The following is a 17,787-nucleotide window of genomic DNA, read 5'->3' as shown; positions in this document are numbered from 1 at the left end:
TTATTTCACCGAGGCAAATAAATGGAACAGAGTTTGCAATGCTGCTTAGTAATGTATGACATTGCTGATAACCCCTGGCTAGGCGTAGGCTGCTATAGGGTGTATCAGCTCTCTTCATAACAAAGCATTAGTGTTCTTACACAATTTTACTGTATTGGCACAAGGAAATAGTAGATAAAGCATAAAAAGAAGGCTTATGCTTAGCAGTATTACCAGCACTTCCACTGCTTATTGGGCTCTTAGAATACTTTTAGGGATAACATGAGCTTTCATGGGCAAAACCCAGTTCCTCTGTTCATCTGAGGAAGTGGGTTTTGAATATATATAATAGGCAAATGTGTTAGTTTCTAAGGTGCTACAGGACTGACTACTTGTTTGTTTTTTAAAGTTACGGACTAACACGGCTGCCCCTTGGAGACATGTAGGAGTAAATTAGAGCTAAATCACAATACATAATGTGGAGATCCGGAACTGGTGGCTGTAAACAAACTTTATGGGACTGTAGAAAACTTGGCCACACCCATGGGACTAGCTAAACTCATGTAAGACCAGTGTTTTTTTCTTTTTTTGTGGTGGTACTGCCCGGTATGCAGTACCGGCACCTCCAGACGCAGTACCGGCACTTCCAGTCAGAGCTCAACAACTTTTCCCCTGGAGTACCGGCACCTTTTTTTGTTTTTACAAAAAAAGCACCGTGTAAGACCATATGTTGCCAGACCCACAGAGTGCCAGATTAGAGAGGTTCAGCCTGTATAATTACTTGCTTCCAAATGACTCTGTTCATATCTGAATAAAATCACTTTGATCCCAGAATGAAGTGTTTGCACAGGGATTTATAACAGTATTTTTATAGCAGACTAATGATTTTGGTATAGTTATGCCAGTACATTTGCCCATATAGATAATTCATATGCAAAGTAGCCTTGCAAAATTACACTTTTCCAGGGTGAGTAGGCTGTGTACATTTTTCTTTTTTTATTAATAATTGAGTACAGTGTTAGGTTTCTACTTATCCTCTTGATAAGAGTGGATGAGCTGATCTGGTGCCCGGCAGTGGTGGATTAACCACTGGGCCAGTGGGGACCATCCCCAGGGGTCCTGGGCTGTTGGGGAGTAGTAAAAAATTGGGTGACACCTTGTCCAGCTGCCCATATGGTGCTCCTGCCTGGGAGTGGGGAAAGCTGCCACATCCTGGCCCACTCCCCAGCAGGAGCGCTAGGCAGAGCAGGGCTAGCTCTTGCACCCCGGTTCTGTTTTCCCTGGCAGGCTTGTCTTGGGGTATGTCTACACTACAAAGTTAATTCGAATTAATGGACGTTAGTTCGAATTAACTTTCATAGGCGCTACACTAGCGCTCCGCTAGTTCGAACTTAATTCGAACTAGCGGAGCACTTAGTTCGAACTAGGTAAACCTCATTGCATGAGGACTAAGTCTAGTTTGAACTTACTAGTTCGAATTAAGGACTGTGTAGCCCCTTAATTCGAACTAGTGGGAGGCTAGCCCTCCCCAGCTTTCCCTGGTGGCCACTCTGGGCACCACCAGGGAAACTCGTATGCCCCCCTCCCGGCCCTGGAGCCCTTAAAGGGGCACAGGCTGGTTACGGTGCCCGTGCCAGGTGCAAGCCTGCCAGCACCCAGCCAGCAGACCCTGCACCTGGCACGCCATGAGCCAGCCACCCGATGCCCCCCAGCCCTCTGCCTCTTCCCGAGACCAGGCTGGTGGCTCTCGGGAGCCTGGCCAGGACCGCAAGAGGCGGGCACTCGCCTGGTCTAGTGCAGACATCGTGGACCTCGTCCACGAACTCCGCACTAGGCACAGGAAAGTGGCCGTCTAGGGCAGGAGAGCTGCCAGCCTGGCCACCCAGGAGCAGGTGTGCATGAAAATCAGGGTGGTCCAGTGAGACCCCCCGACCCTGAGCCCTGAGCTTAGAATGGCCGTACTGGGTCAGACCAAAGGTCCATCTAGTCCAGTAGCCTGTCTGCCAACAGCAGCCAACCCTAGGTACCCTGGAGGGGATGGACCAAAGACAGTGACCAAGCCATTTGTCTCGTGCTGTCCATCTCCAGCCTTCTACAAACTTTGGGCAGGGACACCATTTCTACCCCCTGGCTAACACCACTCCATGGACCCAACCTCCATGACTTGATCTAACTTCTCTTTAAACTCTGTTCTAGTTCTAGCCTTCACAGCCTCCTGCAGCAAGGAGTTCCACACATTGACTCTTTGCTTTGTGAAGAACAACTTTCTGTTACTAGTTTGAAGCCTGCTACCCATTCCTTTCATTTGGTTTCCTCTAGTCCTTCTATTATGGGAACAAATGGAGAACTTTTCTTTATGCACCCTCTCTACACCACTCTTGCTTTTATAGACCTCTATCATATCCCCCCTCCGTCTCCTCTTCTCTAAGCTGAAAAGTCCCAGTCTCTTTAGCCTCTCTTCATATGGGACCTGTTCCAAACCCCTGATCATTTTAGTTGCCCTCCCCTCTCCCAGCCTCTCTCTTCCCCTCTCCCACCTCTTTTTCCCAGTCTCCCCCAGTTTTGTTCAATAAAGAGAGATTCTATTTTTGAACACACGTTTTCTTTATTTTGTACATCAGGAAGGGGGGCTAGGGAAGGGTAAGTGGAAGGAGGTGAGGGAGGAATGGGGTACGAGCCCCCGATGGGGAGGACTGGGCTGGCTCTGCGGACTTTTCGGGGTGGAAGTTCTCCTGCAGCCCCCCGATTACCCCCTCCCCCCAGATGGCAGCCTGCGGCAAGTGCAGCTGGGGTGATTGCTGAGTGCTGTGATGTTCCACGTGTGGGCACTCAGGGCACTCCAAGCCAGGACTGCTTTGCAAGCAGGGAACCCTGAGAACTGTCTGTCCGGGGTGGGGGTCGGGTCCCTTTAAGCACAGCCCTCGGCTAGCCTGAGACAGCATCTCCACGCTCTAAGTCCTCATCTGATGCCCTGCCGGCACTGCTTCCGGCCATCCTTAACCTCTGTTCAGGGTCTACTCTGTGTGGACATGCTAGTTCGAATTAGCAAAACACTAATTCGAACTAGTTTTTAAGTCTAGCTGCGCTAATTCGAATTAGCTTAGTTCGAATTAGCGCTGTAGTGTAGACATACCCTTGGAGAGGCAGAAGGGCCCCCACTTGCTGTGGTCCAGGGCTCCATAAAACCCTGATGTCTCTGGTGTCTGGGCTAGTAACTATTCAGCATGATTGCAATGAGGCTGGATGCCAGCATTTTGAAGTTCTAAACAGGCCCAGCCTTAGGGCAAGGCAAGCAAGGCGGTAGCCTTCGGTCCCCGCGCCTCCAGGGCCCCACAGTGCCTGATGCCTGCCTGCCTGACCGCTCGCTCGCTCGCTGCCCTGCCTGTGCGGTGCAGCCAACTGCAGACCTCAGGAATTCTCATACTCTGTATACAACTTACTCAGTTAAAGCCACCTGGCTTAGAAATAACTATGTTCTCCTTAATTGTCTCTTGTCTGACCTGTCTGCGCTGACTTCTAACTGAGCTAGGAATAGTGATCGTATTCAGGGAAAGAGTATCGGTTAACATCGAGGGCTTGTGGGGTTGGTTTTTTTTAAGCCTTTGCATGTTCAGAAGGGTGGATTAAGTATTCTCACAAATGTGCTCTTGATTGAACCTGTTTGCACCTTGTTGATGTTCATTCCATGTCCGCTCTGGAAGCTCAAAGAGGAATAACTTCTAATTTTGGGTTCTCTTTTGGACTCCAGAGGAGCAGTTTTGCGGAAGTGAAGGGAGGGAAGTCCTTTGCCTGATGCTTCCACCGTCCACTCAGACTTATTGCTATATTAAGATAATTTGTCATTGTGGTACAGGGACTCTGCCTTGCAGCAGCTCAGTGGTCTTGGTCTGGCTGAGAACTCCGAATGCACCTTCTCTTTGGTCATGGCTGCACACGTTAATAGCATTGATTAAGTGATACTTAGAAATGGTTTTGCTGGATATCACTCAGCACTTTGTTAAAATCCTCCCGAGGGAGAGTGTTCCTGCTGTCCGTGCGAAAGGGCTGTGAGCCAACTCCTGAAATCCTTACTCTCACAGCATTAAGTTCATTGGAAATGTTGCCCGGGTAAGAAGTTCATGATTTGGCTGAGCAATAATTTGAGGGCTTGTCCCTGGATATTTGCTGCAGCATCCATTTATTTATGTATTTATTTCTTATTTTTTGGGTGCAGGAATACATGGTTTCTCGTTCAGATGCACTGTTCCGTAGACACGGCATTCTGGAGTTAAATTCTGTTTTGTTTTCGTTGTGTAGAAGTTGAATGTATTGGCTGTTCTCTCAAACTGAGCTGTTATCTGAATTACTGTATTCAGCTCTTCTTTATTTTTCTGACCTTATTAAATCAAGCTTTCTAGTTGGCATGTTGTTGACCAGGAGAAGTAGTGAACTTGAAAACTTTTTGACGGGTTTAATATTGAAACAGGCTATTTTGTCCCTGAAATGACTATTTTATGTACGTATTTTCCGTTTGTGCTTGATTTGAATGGCTTCATTGCTTTATGCTATTGGATGTGCTTTATTTGTTCCTGTTCTCTGACTATGGCACACACCAATTCAGTCTCTGGAGGACTGTAATACTTCGGTCTAATGCTAGTTGAGTTGGGGTTGATTCATGAGTGCTGGGCGAGTGCCGTATGATATACAAGAGGTCAGAGTGTGATCTGATGGTCCCTTCTGGCCTTAAACTCCCTACGTCTAGACTACGGTTTATTTCAAAAGGAGATATTCAAATTCAGCACTAATTTGCATATCTTCTTCAGATCACTTTTTCGAAAGTGGGTTTTGTGAAAGTAGTCTGGATGCAGTTTTTTTCAGAAAAAAAACCCCTTTTTTGAAAAACCGCATAAACCTTTTTTAAGGTCAAAAGGTGATCGGAAGAAGATATGCAAATTAGTGCCGAATTTGCATATCTCCTTTCAAAAAAACCCGTAGTCTAGATGTACCCCCTGAGTTTTCTTTTCCTCACAACTCAAGGGTGAGGCTTTTGAGTGGATTGGTCGATCCAAAATCGCATGTGAAGATCAGTGTTTAAGACATTTAGACAAAATGTGCAGGAGGCTGCATGTCACCTATTAAAATGTGAATTTAAAAATAGCTTGTGGGGAGGTGGTGTTATATTAATCAAACCATTAACCAGTAATGCTGAGTTACTGATCCCACTAGGTGGATCAAGAATTTACATCAGGCATGAATTTGGTCCAGTGCCTCAAAAAGGAAGGGGATAGGTACTGTGTAGCTACTTTTGTGTTATTTTGTCTGAAATAGCTTCCATACATCAAGGACTATAACAGGGTTCAAACAAGAGCTAGATACATTCATGGAAGTTAGGTCCATCAGTGGCTATTAGCCAGAATGGGCAGGGATGGTGTCCTGAGGTACAGTTTTCCAGAACCTGGGCACAGGTGACGGGATGGATCACTTGATAATTTCCTGTTCTGTTCATTCCCTCTGGGGCACCTGGCATTGGCCACTCTCAGCAGACAGGACACTGGGCTAGATGGACCTTTGGTCTGACCCAGTCTGGCCATTATCATTTTAAGGATCTAGTTGTGTGACTCTTGCTAGTGCACACGTAAGATATGATCCTGCAAGATGATGCCTGTAAGAGCAAAGATTCAGGGTCTTGCTCAGATAGTCTTTGAGTTCAGTGGTGCTATTCCTCCCATCCCTGCAACATTGCTTAAGCTTGGTCTACGCATAAACATTCGATTGTCTGGCTGTAGTTTTCATGCCCTGATCTAACTCCCAGTCAAGACATGGATAGGTTAACAGTAGAGTTTTCAGTGACCCAGGTACAACCTCTCAGAGAGGTGGATTAGCTCCACTGGTATAAAAAACCCTTCTGTTGATGTTGAAAGTGTCTGTACAGTGGTGCTATAGTGTCATATTGTACCACTGTAATGGCTGTAGTGTAGACCTAGCTTAATCAAATTACGCTTTCTTCGCTGCATAGGACAAATTTAGAGGCACTGCAGAAGAAGCTGGAGGAGTTAGAATTGGATGAGCAGCAACGTAAACGTCTTGAAGCTTTCCTTACGCAGAAGCAAAAAGTTGGGGAGCTGAAGGATGACGACTTCGAGAAAATCAGTGAGCTGGGAGCAGGGAACGGCGGCGTGGTCTTCAAAGTCTCTCACAAACCTTCTGGCCTCATTATGGCAAGAAAGGTGAGAACCGCCTTGTCAACGGGAATTTCCATTGTGCCTTTTCTAAGCTTAGTGCCCATCCAAAAATGACAGTCACACAAAGAATATTATGAAAGATCAACTTCCAGGAGAAGTGGAAATGCCTTCTAAAAATAGCAAAGGTCAAATATCTCTGTAGCTTCCACTTCCCCTGTCTGTGGACTTGGTATTGTGTTCCATGCGGTAGTGATGACAGGCCAGTAATCCCCTCGATTTTTCTTTAGCAGCTTCTCATATTTTGTAAAGTAGGTGGGATTTTGTTTCTTGGCAAAAAACGTATGTCTCTGGCTCAAAATTGAATTACACAGTAGACCCTCACTAATGTTTAGGATGTCCACCATTAATGTTTTGGATTAGCAAAGCAGCATATCCTGTTCTCTAAGCCAAGTTTTTGCACAGGGGCTTAATATGTTCTACACTGTCGGGGTTGGAAGAGGGGGAAATTCTCCAGTAAAGGAATAGATCTACTTTGTGCTTGCTCCTGCAGCATCAGGGCTCCTTTTCTGTAGAACCGGGAGAACCGTTGGTGGAACCGCTGTCTCAACCTCCCTGCCTCTTTCACTGCCATGCAGGAAGGCCCTTTCCCCTGTGCAGAAGGAGTGCTCTACTGCCGCAAGTAGCACTCTTTCTGACGAAGGCCACATCTCCACTTGCGGTGCCAGAGATTGATCTTGCGGTGTTTGATTTAGTGGGTCTAGTTAAGACCCGCTGAGTTGAACACTGAGAGTGGCTCCGGTAGGCGCTGGTACTCTTCACATTTCTGAGGAGTAAGAGAAACCGCTGGAAATCAAAAGGGAGAATAGTGTAAGAGGGTAGGTTGCCAACTTTCTGATTGGAGAAAACTGAACACCCTTGTCCTGCCCCTGCTCTAAGTTTGAGGCCGTGGCCTGGCTCATTCAATCCCCCCCTCCTCCATCGCTCGCTCTCTGCCACTCTCACTCATTCTCTGGCTGGGGCAGGGGATTGGGTGCAGGAGGAGACTACAGGCTAAGCCAGGAAATTAGGGTGTGGGAAGAGGGAAGGGCTCTGGCTGGGGGTGAGAGCACTAGTGTGGGGATGGGGATGAGGGGTTTGGGATGTGGGAAGGTCTCTGGGTTAGAGCAGAGGCATTCAGAGGGTGGGAGGGGATTATAGGGTAGAGGAGAATGCAGGGGGTGTTTGCTGCTACTTCCAGGAGCCATGGGAGGTATGTCCCTTCACCCCCAGCTCTTAGGCAGAGTCGGGGCCAGTCAACTCTGTGCATTGTCCCTGCAGCTCCCATTGGCCATGGTTCCTGGCCAATGGGAGCTGCAGAGCTGGCACTCAGAGCAGGGGCAGTGTGCAGAGCTCCCTGGAGGCCCTCAACATGCCACTGCTTCTGTGTGGAGCCAGGACAGACAGGGAGCCTGCCTTAGGCCTGCTGTGTTGCTGACCAGTTGCCTGGTAACCCTATAAAAGAGGGGCTGGTGTGGAATGAATGTGACTGATGGGTGGGAAGAGGGGGAGCAAGCAGCCAATCAGCACAGGGCAGAGGTTATCAGAAAACTTTCTTCAGCTCTCATTGGAATATCCAAGGGCCCAGAGATCCCTCCTTTGGCTACTGCTTTTATTGGCTAAAATCTTTGGCTTCCTGTTCTTGACAGTTTTTCCCCAAGGTCCTGTGGTGATGTGGGGGAGGAGAGCAAAGACATCACTTGGACCCTAGTGCCTCCAGAGTGGGGGAAGGGGTCCAGGTGGCTCTTTCTGGGAGTAGGGGATCAGTATACTCCAGCCCCATTTCACCCCCCTACCGTAGTGCAGTAGTTTGGCAGTTTTTTGTAAGAGGAGTGGATGGGTTAGTTGTGAGGCCGGTTGAAAACTTTCCATCCAAACCACTTTTCCTCTGAAAAATGGGATTTCGATTACAAGATTTTTTTTCACAAGAAGTGTCTGCATTTTGTGACACGGGAGTTCACCAAGGACATTAACTACCGTTCATTTGTGTAAATGTGCAACTGTTGGAAATTTTAGCAGTTACACATTTTTACGCGGCGGTGAGGGGAGGCAGGACCTCAGGGGGAGCTGACTTTTAAGCCAGCTCTCCACAAGCACTAGCTCCCACCTGTCCCCTGCCCCTGCCGCCTCTGATGGAGCAGCAGTGTGTGTGTGGGGGGGGAAAGGGCGAGGTGGTTCCATGGGAGCTGGTGCTCATGGGCAGCCAGCTTTTAAACCAGCTCCCCCCAGTACTGGCTCCTACCTGCCCCCACTTCTGCGCTGCTCCCTCTGTGGGAGGCAACAGGGGAGCCGGCTAAAAAACCCAGCTCTCCAGGGACACTGGCCCTCACCTCCCCACCCCTTTGATACCCCTGATACAGAGGCAGCAAGGAGGTGGAGTTGCATTTTGTCGGTATGATTTAACCCAGGGTGGAGAACTTTTTAAGGGTCGGGGACTGCTGACACACAGAAAAATCAGTCAGGGGCCACACCACCAAATCCTCACTGATGTAGCCCCTGACTGAGAAGGAGAAAGACACTCTTCACATTCCCCTCACACACCAGAGCCTAGGTGAGCTCAGGCTAATAGATTTTGTGTGCTCCATCTCTGCAGGGGGTGGTGGTGGTGGGGCTGGAGCACCAGCTCGGGCTCCCCAATGCTGGGAGTGAGACCCGAGCCTTGGGGGCTAGATCCAGGTAAACTGGGGGCTGTGTATGGCCCCTAGGCCTTAGGTTCTCCACCCCTGGATTAACAGACAAGCCCAGGCTTATCAGTTAATTGTGTTATCGTCTACATGCTAACATCCCTATAGTTCACATGCCTTATTGCCTCCATTTTTATGTGCTAGTTCTCTGGCTGTACTACATCTCTCGTGTATTTGGATTTGCAATGTCAGGGCTTCCCTATGTCGCTCCAGGATATCAGAAATGTCCTGCACTTGAAAAATAAATAAAAATCCCCACCTTTGTATAATAAGACATTTTTATATCTTAATTGAGGCCCATTTGATAATGTCTTATCTATATTACATATACAGCATTAAAAAGCATTGTTTAGAATGTGCGTTTCAGTTGAAATAGACCATTCTCTAAAGGCCACAAGCATGCACAGAAAGGCCGCAAGCTTGCATATTGCAAACTACACCCTGTTGTCAGTTTCACTAGAAAAGCCAGCTATTAACTGGGCACTAAGGCTGAGCTATCCCCTGTCTTCAGAGGCCTTCTATTCATGTCGAGTTCGAGACACAATAGTGTGGCCTATAGAGGGAGCTTTCACTGCTTTGTGTGCACTGTATCTAGTCTGAAAATAGTTAAGACTTCACTCCATTGCTAGAAATCCAGCATCTGTTCATGAGCACTGGAATGCACATACCCTGTGCTCTATTTTTTTATAAAGTGCACAAATATGGAACTTCCCTAGTAACGGTTCTATAGGATGATTATGCTTTAATATTAATATTTCTGTGGGATAAAATAAAAATTGCAGCATCCATGTCTGTATTGTTTTTAAATTGTCACTGTGGGAGCAATAACAATGGATTTGTCTTACAGTTAATTCACTTAGAGATCAAGCCGGCTATTCGAAACCAGATCATTCGTGAGCTACAAGTGCTACATGAATGTAACTCGCCATATATAGTAGGCTTTTACGGGGCTTTTTACAGTGATGGAGAGATCAGCATTTGCATGGAACACATGGTAAGTACACGTGCCTCTGTGTTAATCTAAATTTTGGTATCAGACCTCTGTGAATATGGAACCCAATAGATACTGTGTTTGGTATATATTCATAGAAATTCTGTTAACACGGGATCTCCTTGTGCATGTATAAAGAGTGGAATATTGGAGTTCTGATTGACCATGCAAATCTGAGGGCTTTGGATTTAGCATTGTCACAACATAACCTTTCCAGTGTAACCAATCCACTGTATTGGTCATCCCTACAAAAGTCCTATTTCCTTCTCCTTTATGCCTAGCCTTTGAGAATCCACATTCTAGCTGCCGTTCTTACTGCCAGTCGACATGCTGGTTAATCAATCTGAGGAGTTAATGTTGAGGATTATGTTGTCCTTTGGCTTTGCCTGAATGGGGAAAAATAATCTCCTTTTACAGCAACTGCCAGCATCGGTGCAGCTCCACAAAAGTAGCCGTTGGTGCGACCCCTTTTCCCGCCATGTAAAAAGGGCTCCAATGTTTTTACCACTTGAAAACTAGGGGTGTTAAAATGTGTTTATTCTGGTAAACATGTAACGGCTGAAAATTTCAGCTGTTACATGTTTACATGCGGGGGGGGGGGGGTGAGAGGGGGGGAGAAGGCGGCTCACCGGGAGCTGATGCTTGTGGGGAGCTGCCTTAAAAGCCAACTCCCCGTGTGTTGCTCCCGCCTGCCCCCCAGCACTGCTGCCTCTGCTACAAGGGGACTGCATGTAACTGTGAAGGTTAAGAGATGAGCCTGGGCCCAGTGGTTAACTGTTTACACATTTACACTTTCACAACCCTGTTGAAAATCTGTTCTGAGCTGGACTTTTTGACACCATGTTAAAAATACCTGGACTAGAACAACAGCGGTGGCTTATCATTGGTGCACCTGCTGTAAATACAGGTATGTAATTTTTCTAGTGTAGATACAATTTCAGAGCAACTAGAGAGAATACATCTGCCCTGCCCATCTTTTCTGAAATCCTAGAGGAAGGACAGGGGAAACTAGCAAGACCAGAAGCACCATAAACAACTGTTGTTTCATACCAATATTTTTTTTTAACTTTGTTTCTTTTTAATAGAAAAGTACACATTTATTCTAGCCATCTGCCAGCATTTCTCTAATGCCATATGGAGCCCAATGTTAAGGGCAATTTTTCTGTGATTTAAGGTCAATCAAATCCCTCCCTTGTCCAACAGGCAGAAGAGGCTTTGAATAATTTCTGTTCAAAGAATCACATTTTCTAGCAAGTAACATAGAAAGAAGGTCCTTTACTTTCTTTCTGTGGATACTATACGTAGTTATATTAATGTTGCCTTGACCTTCGTTAAAGGAAATCTTTGGGGAAAATGTATGGTTGACTAGGCGCATGTGATCACACACTCATTTCTTTTACAATGTGCAAACGGAATGTGGTGCTGCTGAATAATATTTATATATATACTTCATGCTTCAGAGAGGCCAGTTCCCCAAAGCTGAAACCAATAGGGAGGAAAACTGACTGAGTGGAAATGCTGAAACCTAAAAACAGGAATGATGATTAGTAATGGTGTTAAAAATGCTTTGTTAGATGCCCAAAAACACAATTCTGTAATCATGAAAGAAGGTATCTTTTGGTTAAAAGCCATCTTGGTTAATAGGGGAGATGAAATAAGTACATGCCTGTGTGAATGTGAGGCTGTGTGTGTAGATGTGCGCATGTGTATTACACATACAAATGGAGAAACTGAAAGCAATAAATACAAACAGTGTACAGTAGTTAGGAAATGCAGATAGTTGATAAGGGAAGCTAAAGTTATCAGTTGGTAGGGCTAAGAACAATAAGAAGTATCAGAGGGGTAGCCATGTTAGTCTGAATCTGCAATAGAGGCGAGGGGTCCTGTGGCACCTTATAGACTAACCGAAGTGTTGGAGCATAAGCTTTGTCAGATGCATGTCAACAATAAGAAGGAATTCTTTAAATATATCTGGAACAAACAAAATCCTAGTAAGGGAAGATTTAAATTTTTGTCCTTGTCCATCTGAAAATATCAAGTGAATCTTCACTTCAACTCGCACCAAGTGCTTGACAAGCAAAATATTTGGGGTTTGCTCTTAAAAGATGCTGAGCACCTGGACTTCCATGGCAATTGAAGGCAGGAAGCTCCTTGCCCAATTGGGACCTGTTTCAAAGGTCTGCTGATTGCCTTGTAGAGTGAATCCTTCTGTCTGATAACAACTTGTAGTAACAAGATCAGAAGAGGTTGCTAGATTTTCGATGTACTGCGGATACGTTTTCCCCCCGCCCATATATTATATTATATAATGTATGTTTGTTTTTTGTAACTTTTCCTTTGGTACTCCTATTTCTTTTGGCTGAGTTCACATTTGATTACATGAATGTGAGCGCAACATTTAACGTAGACTCACATGCACTTTTAAAAAATCTTTCTCCGCCAGGTAATTGGATATGGTTTTTACTTAAAGAAATAACATTGTGAAGTTTTGTTTTTGTTATGTAGTCTCTGTTCTACAAAATCTGCACAAGGCCACTGTTGAATTACATCATAATCGGTTGCTAAAAATAAGCATACAGCTTTTTTTTTTCCTTCTCAAGCTCTTAGCAACGGGATTGCTTGAATTTGAAAGAGTGCAAGTACATGTGTTAGTAACTAATTTAACACTGGTAAAATTAGTGGAGTAGTTATTTAACATGAAATTTGGAAAGACATTTTTTTTTCTATTTTTGTCCATTGGTGAGTCATTTTGCAGAAGCTAGAAATGGGCAATAGGGGATATATCATTTGTTGATAACCTGTTCTGTTCATTCCCTCTGGGGCATCTGGCCGCTGTCGGCAGACAGGACACTGGGCTAGATGGACCTTCAGTCTGACCCAATGCGACCGTTCTTTATGTTCTCATAGCCTGCCCCGTGTGTCCATTTGGGGGTGTGCCTGACACACTGGCGTCCTCAGTTAAGAATGGAACTCCTCACGACTCCTCGCTGTTTCTGCATACAGGACAGGCTCAGAGGGGTTCTAGAGAACATGCTGGTGCAGGGGAGCTGATAAATGGTTTTCTTCCTAGTGCTCAGAGTTCTATAGAACCTCCTGCTAGGGTTGCCAGGTGTCTGGTTTTCACCTGGACAGTCTGTTATTCATGGCCCCTGTCCGGTAAAAAAAAAAAACCAGAAAATACTGACATGTAAAATGTCCGATAGCTTCTGTTTTTCTTGGATGGAAGGCCGGCAGGGACATTCTTCCCCTGCTGCGTCTAGCGGGGGCAGGAGTGGGGGGAAGCGAGGAGTATGGGGATTTTTAAAGGCCCAGCGACTTTTTTTCCTTTTTCTCAATCAGTTTTTTTCCTGCCACGTTCGGGATTTTTTGTGAAAGCATCAGGCAACCCTACCTCCTGCTGACCTCTGAGACTGGTCGTCAGCAGGGTTCCCTCTCACTTTTCCTACCCCTGAGGGGAATGAATTTCGTTATGTGCATCAATATGGGGGAGGGGAGAAAGATGTGTGACACTTCACCTTCATATTGGTGCACATAACACAATTAAAGTGGTGGGGGTGGGGCCAAGGGGTTCATAGTGCAGGAGGAGGCTCCAGCCTGGGGCTGAGGGTTGGGGTACAAGGGTGTTCAGGCTCTGGCTGTGGGGGCAGGCTCAGAAATGGGGGCAGGGATGAGGGGCTTAGGGATGGAGCAGATGATTGGGGTGCAGGGGTATGTGGATTCCAGCTGGGGGATAAAGGATATAGGGTGGAGCTGGATCCAGGAAAGGTTGGGGTGAAGGAAGGTGCTCCAGGGCTACTGCAAGGAGAGGTCTTCCTTTCAGCTCTGTCTCCTCACAGCAGCACCCGGGTCTGGGGGAACATCCATGGCCCAGATGAGGGTCGTGGCTGGATGGGAGACAGGAAGGAAGCCAGATGGGAGCTAGGGCTGAGCCGCTGTAGCCAGATCGGGGCCAGGCTGTTGGAGCCTGCTCTATAAGCCAGGTTGGGGCTGGATTGCCTGAGGCAAGGGTGGGGTTGGAGCCCAGCAGCCCCAGCCGTTTGGAGGGTGGTTTAGCTTGGGGCTGAGGAAAGGGGCAGCCCTCTCCCAGCTTCTGCAAGTCCCTGGCCTGGCCACGCAGCTTCCATGAGTGCCTGTGTGTTGCTAAATAGCAAGCTGCATGGCCGCTCAGCCACGTAGTTTACAGGGATCTTAGGTCTTCAGGTGTCTTTCATAATTGCTCCAATGTCTGTTCAGAGAAAGCAGGATATCAAATTTCAGAATGAAAACATACACAGACAATGCATGAAAAACCCATACACGGATGATTCATTCCCCGCATTCCTTGTTTTCTTGGATTACAAACTTTAGAGGGTGTCAATCTCTGTGCACTGTACATAGCACAGTGGGCCCTGATCCTGGTTAGGGCCACTGCATGCTACCAGATACACTGATACTCAGATCTGAACAGATCCACTCAGACCTTCATAGATCACAAGATATAAACCTTCCTTCCTGCCTGAACCCTGAGCATCTAAAAGAGTGACAGTGGCACCCCATGGACATGCAGAGAACAGTTAAATACCTGCAGGCTGCTGCAGAAAGCTTACTGTGCTCCTAGTGCTGTGCGTCAGCTGGTGATGGGCAAAGCCTCCTTTTGAAGGAGGATCAGCCTGGGCATCATGCAATTATGCAAGGCCAGAAGACCATTAAGTGATGCCAGCGTCCTCCTCAGTGGTTGCCACGTCGCTGGTTGTTTTACAGTTTAGTATAAAACTGATTAAGCTTTTTCTAATGACCAGCTTCATTTTTTCTTCCCCCTGATACTCACGACTACGATATAAAGCAAAAAGAATCGTTGATTTCATCACAAGCAACGGGATGTGGCACATTGGCTACCTTCAAAAGGACATTTTTTTCCCTCCCAGACTGTAGGCTTTAAAATGTTTTGGATAAATATGATTAACATTGTAATATTCAAACATTTATCATTAGGATGGTGGGTCCTTGGATCAAGTCCTGAAAAAAGCTGGAAGAATTCCAGAGCAGATTTTGGGCAAAGTTAGCATTGCTGTAAGTATGTTTGTAATTTACTCTGGGAATCGGGGACCAGATGTCTCCATGTTATGTTAGGATTGTGCCGCATCCAGAAGGCAAAAGCAGTTGGTTTGGGGGATTAAGGAAAATTTAAGCGAGATAGGCAAATATTACTAGGTTTTAAAGTGTTTTTGTAATAGTTTTTTTTTAAATATGTCACCATATAACTAAGAGCATTTGGTTGAATCTCACACATACCCTTGGGAATGTTTGCTTTGATTTCCCACTTAGATGACAGCTGCTGTTACTGCCATTGGATGGAAAAAGGACTAGCAAAATAATTCAAATGGTCTGAAAAAGACTGTCTATTAAATTTAGGGATGTAAAATTCTGTTTAATCAGTTAACTGGTTAAACATAGTGTTTAACCGGTTAGCCACTTAAACAGGGCTTGGCTGGAGTGCCCCCTGGCCACTGAGACATGGTGGGCCACCTGTTGACCAGTAACCGGTTAACCATGACATCCCTAATTCAGATGTTTTGAATGTTACCCTTTAAGGATGTGTATTGCGGTAAAACAATGAGGATTCCTCTGGCACCTGACAAACTAACACATTTCTTTGGGCATAAGCTTATGTCCCAAATAAATTTGTTTGTCTTTAATGTGCCACAGGACTCATTGCTGTCTTTATGGATACAGGCTAACTGTGTATTGCAGTAGGTTGTGCCCATGACACTTCTGGTGGCTGTTGGGTTAATGTTATTGTCCTTTATTAAAAGTCTCAGAGGAGTATCAGGGTTGGTCTGTAACTTTACTACAAGGAGTCCTGTGGTACCTTAGAGACTACCAAAGATAAATATATATAGTATCATGAGCTTTCATGGGCAAAACCCTCTGTTCACCTGAGGAAGTGGGTTTTGCCTGTGAAAGCTCATAATATATAATCATCCAGAATATATAATCATGAGCTTTTGTAGGCATGTAGCACCTTAGAGATTAACAAAGATATGTGTGTGCGTGTGTGTGTTGTGCTTTTTGATTTTGACACTTTGAAATTCTTGCTCAAATGAAACTCGTGTTTTCAATTTTACTGAGTTTACTGCTTTGTAACTCTGAGTTTCCTTTTCTCTAGGTAATCAAAGGTCTCACATATTTGAGAGAAAAGCATAAGATAATGCACAGAGGTAAGACCATATGTTATATCCTTTGCTTCTCTTTTCATTCTATATTGAACATCCATAGAAATCAAGAGCTTTATTTTCCTGTTTCATGTTTTTACGTCTCACTTTGAATTTTTTTTCACCTGACGTATTGTTTCTCCAAATCTCTATTTCAACCATTACTCCTGTAGCTGGTGGGTGCTCTCACACTCAGTATGTTGCAAATGTGATGACCATTCTTTGAAATGCTAGCTTTTCAAAGGAAACTTCCGTGGCAGGGGTGGGGAACCTGCGGGCTGGATCTGGCTTGCCTGACACTGGCCTGCAATGCTCGGGGCTTCCCGAGCATGTGCTAGCACTCCCCTGCAGCCCCCCCGTTTGGCTGGATTGCCAGCACTGGTTCCCCGCTGAGGGGTGGAAGGAGAGTGAGGAGCGGGGAACTCCGAGCCTTGCAGGCTGAAGTGAGGCAAGCTAGGGGCAGATCCATCTGCCCAGTGGGGAAAGGAAGCAGCTCCACCTGCTGCTGTTCCCCCTCTCTTCTGGCTCTCCTGGAGGGTTTTTCCCCACTGCTCCAATTGGCCATAATTGTAGCCAATAGGAGCAGCAGGGGGAGGTGCCTGGGAATCGCAGAGGAGCTCCTGTCCTCTGTGGTGCAGAACAGGTAAATGCCTCCCCATCTCCCAGATCCTGCATTACCCCTCCTGCTCAGATTTCATCTCTGTCCCATTCCTGCACCCTACCTCCCACCCAACTCTCCCTTTCCCAGCCTTCTCCTGCATCCCCTCCCACCCAGACCCCCTCCCTTAACCCCCCTTCCCAGCAGCCTCCTCCTACACACTGATCCCCTTATTTTGGCCCCACCCTAGAGCCTAGGGGGGCCAGGCTGGAGTATGTGGGGGAATGAGGTGAGTGTCTTGGTTTTTTCTTCAATGTCAATTAGGTTTTTTTTTCTTCTTTTTTTGCTTTTCACTTTTGTGTGGCCCCCGACTGATTTTTCTGTGAGTCAGTGGCCCCCAGGCCAAAAGGGGTTTTTCACCTCTTGTCTCTGGTGTGGGAGGGAGCTTTGCATTCAGCTTCCAACCCATCAGGCATGCAGTGGCGTTATAGCTGAGTGGGTCCCAGGATATTAAAGAGATGAGGTGGATGAGGTAATATCTTGGATTGGGTGAACGACACAAGCTTTCGAGCTTACCATTGCGTAAGTCCAAGCCAATCTACATGAGAGCTATAGGAGAGGGGGTGTGTGTGATTCGTCTATTTGATATACTCTTGCTTTATGCGGAAAGCTTGTTAAAATCCCTTATGAAACAGTATTTATGACATTACAGTTCTCTAATTGTAATGGGTTTTCTTCTGGTAGCAACAGACCTATTATCCATCTTAGCTAAAAGCTTTGACGAGATTCAAAAAAGGAAAACATGCTGCTTTTAATTTCTGCTAATTTCCATTATCACCATTAAGACTATGGTTTCTCTTTTAATTTAAAGTCACGGGCTTTTAGTAGATGTCTCAGGCATTCATGTGCTATTTATAGCACCCCACCAATAAAAAGCACAGACCTCTACATTTATTACCTAGTTTAACGGTTGTTAACAAAATGGGTGATTGTCAAATTACATAAAAAAGAAGCAGGAGTTTAGTTCTACATCTACCCAGATCTTTGGACTGATTTTGCAGTGGGGTGAACACCCATATTGTTTCCTGCATCTTTTTACCTACAGCCTTTTAAATCCAGCTGTTTTTAATTGATTGGATGACCTACT

At 45.9% G+C, this 17,787-nt stretch overlaps 1 protein-coding gene across 4 annotated transcripts in view; it reads left to right on the top strand.

Annotated features, from left to right (window-relative positions):
* MAP2K1 (mitogen-activated protein kinase kinase 1) overlaps window positions 1-17,787 on the top strand; it is an 84,723-nt gene that overhangs the window by 43,094 nt on the left and 23,842 nt on the right. For 3 of the 4 annotated variants that reach the window (XM_014576602.3, XM_006129166.4, XM_006129167.4), the window contains 4 exons: window positions 5,975-6,185; window positions 9,708-9,854; window positions 14,823-14,900; window positions 15,997-16,048. In XM_014576602.3, the coding sequence (XP_014432088.1) occupies window positions 5,975-6,185; window positions 9,708-9,854; window positions 14,823-14,900; window positions 15,997-16,048 (488 nt within the window). Of the gene's footprint in view, window positions 1-3,952; window positions 4,087-5,974; window positions 6,186-9,707; window positions 9,855-14,822; window positions 14,901-15,996; window positions 16,049-17,787 lie in introns of those variants that run through there. The other variant, XM_006129169.4, reaches the window with a different exon arrangement.

Source organism: Pelodiscus sinensis, chromosome 14 (genome assembly GCF_049634645.1).
Source record: "Pelodiscus sinensis isolate JC-2024 chromosome 14, ASM4963464v1, whole genome shotgun sequence".
In the NCBI taxonomy this organism is placed as follows: Eukaryota; Metazoa; Chordata; order Testudines; family Trionychidae; genus Pelodiscus; species Pelodiscus sinensis.
The sequence above is the reverse complement of the archived record's forward strand: the minus strand, read 5'-3'. Positions and strand labels throughout refer to the sequence as shown.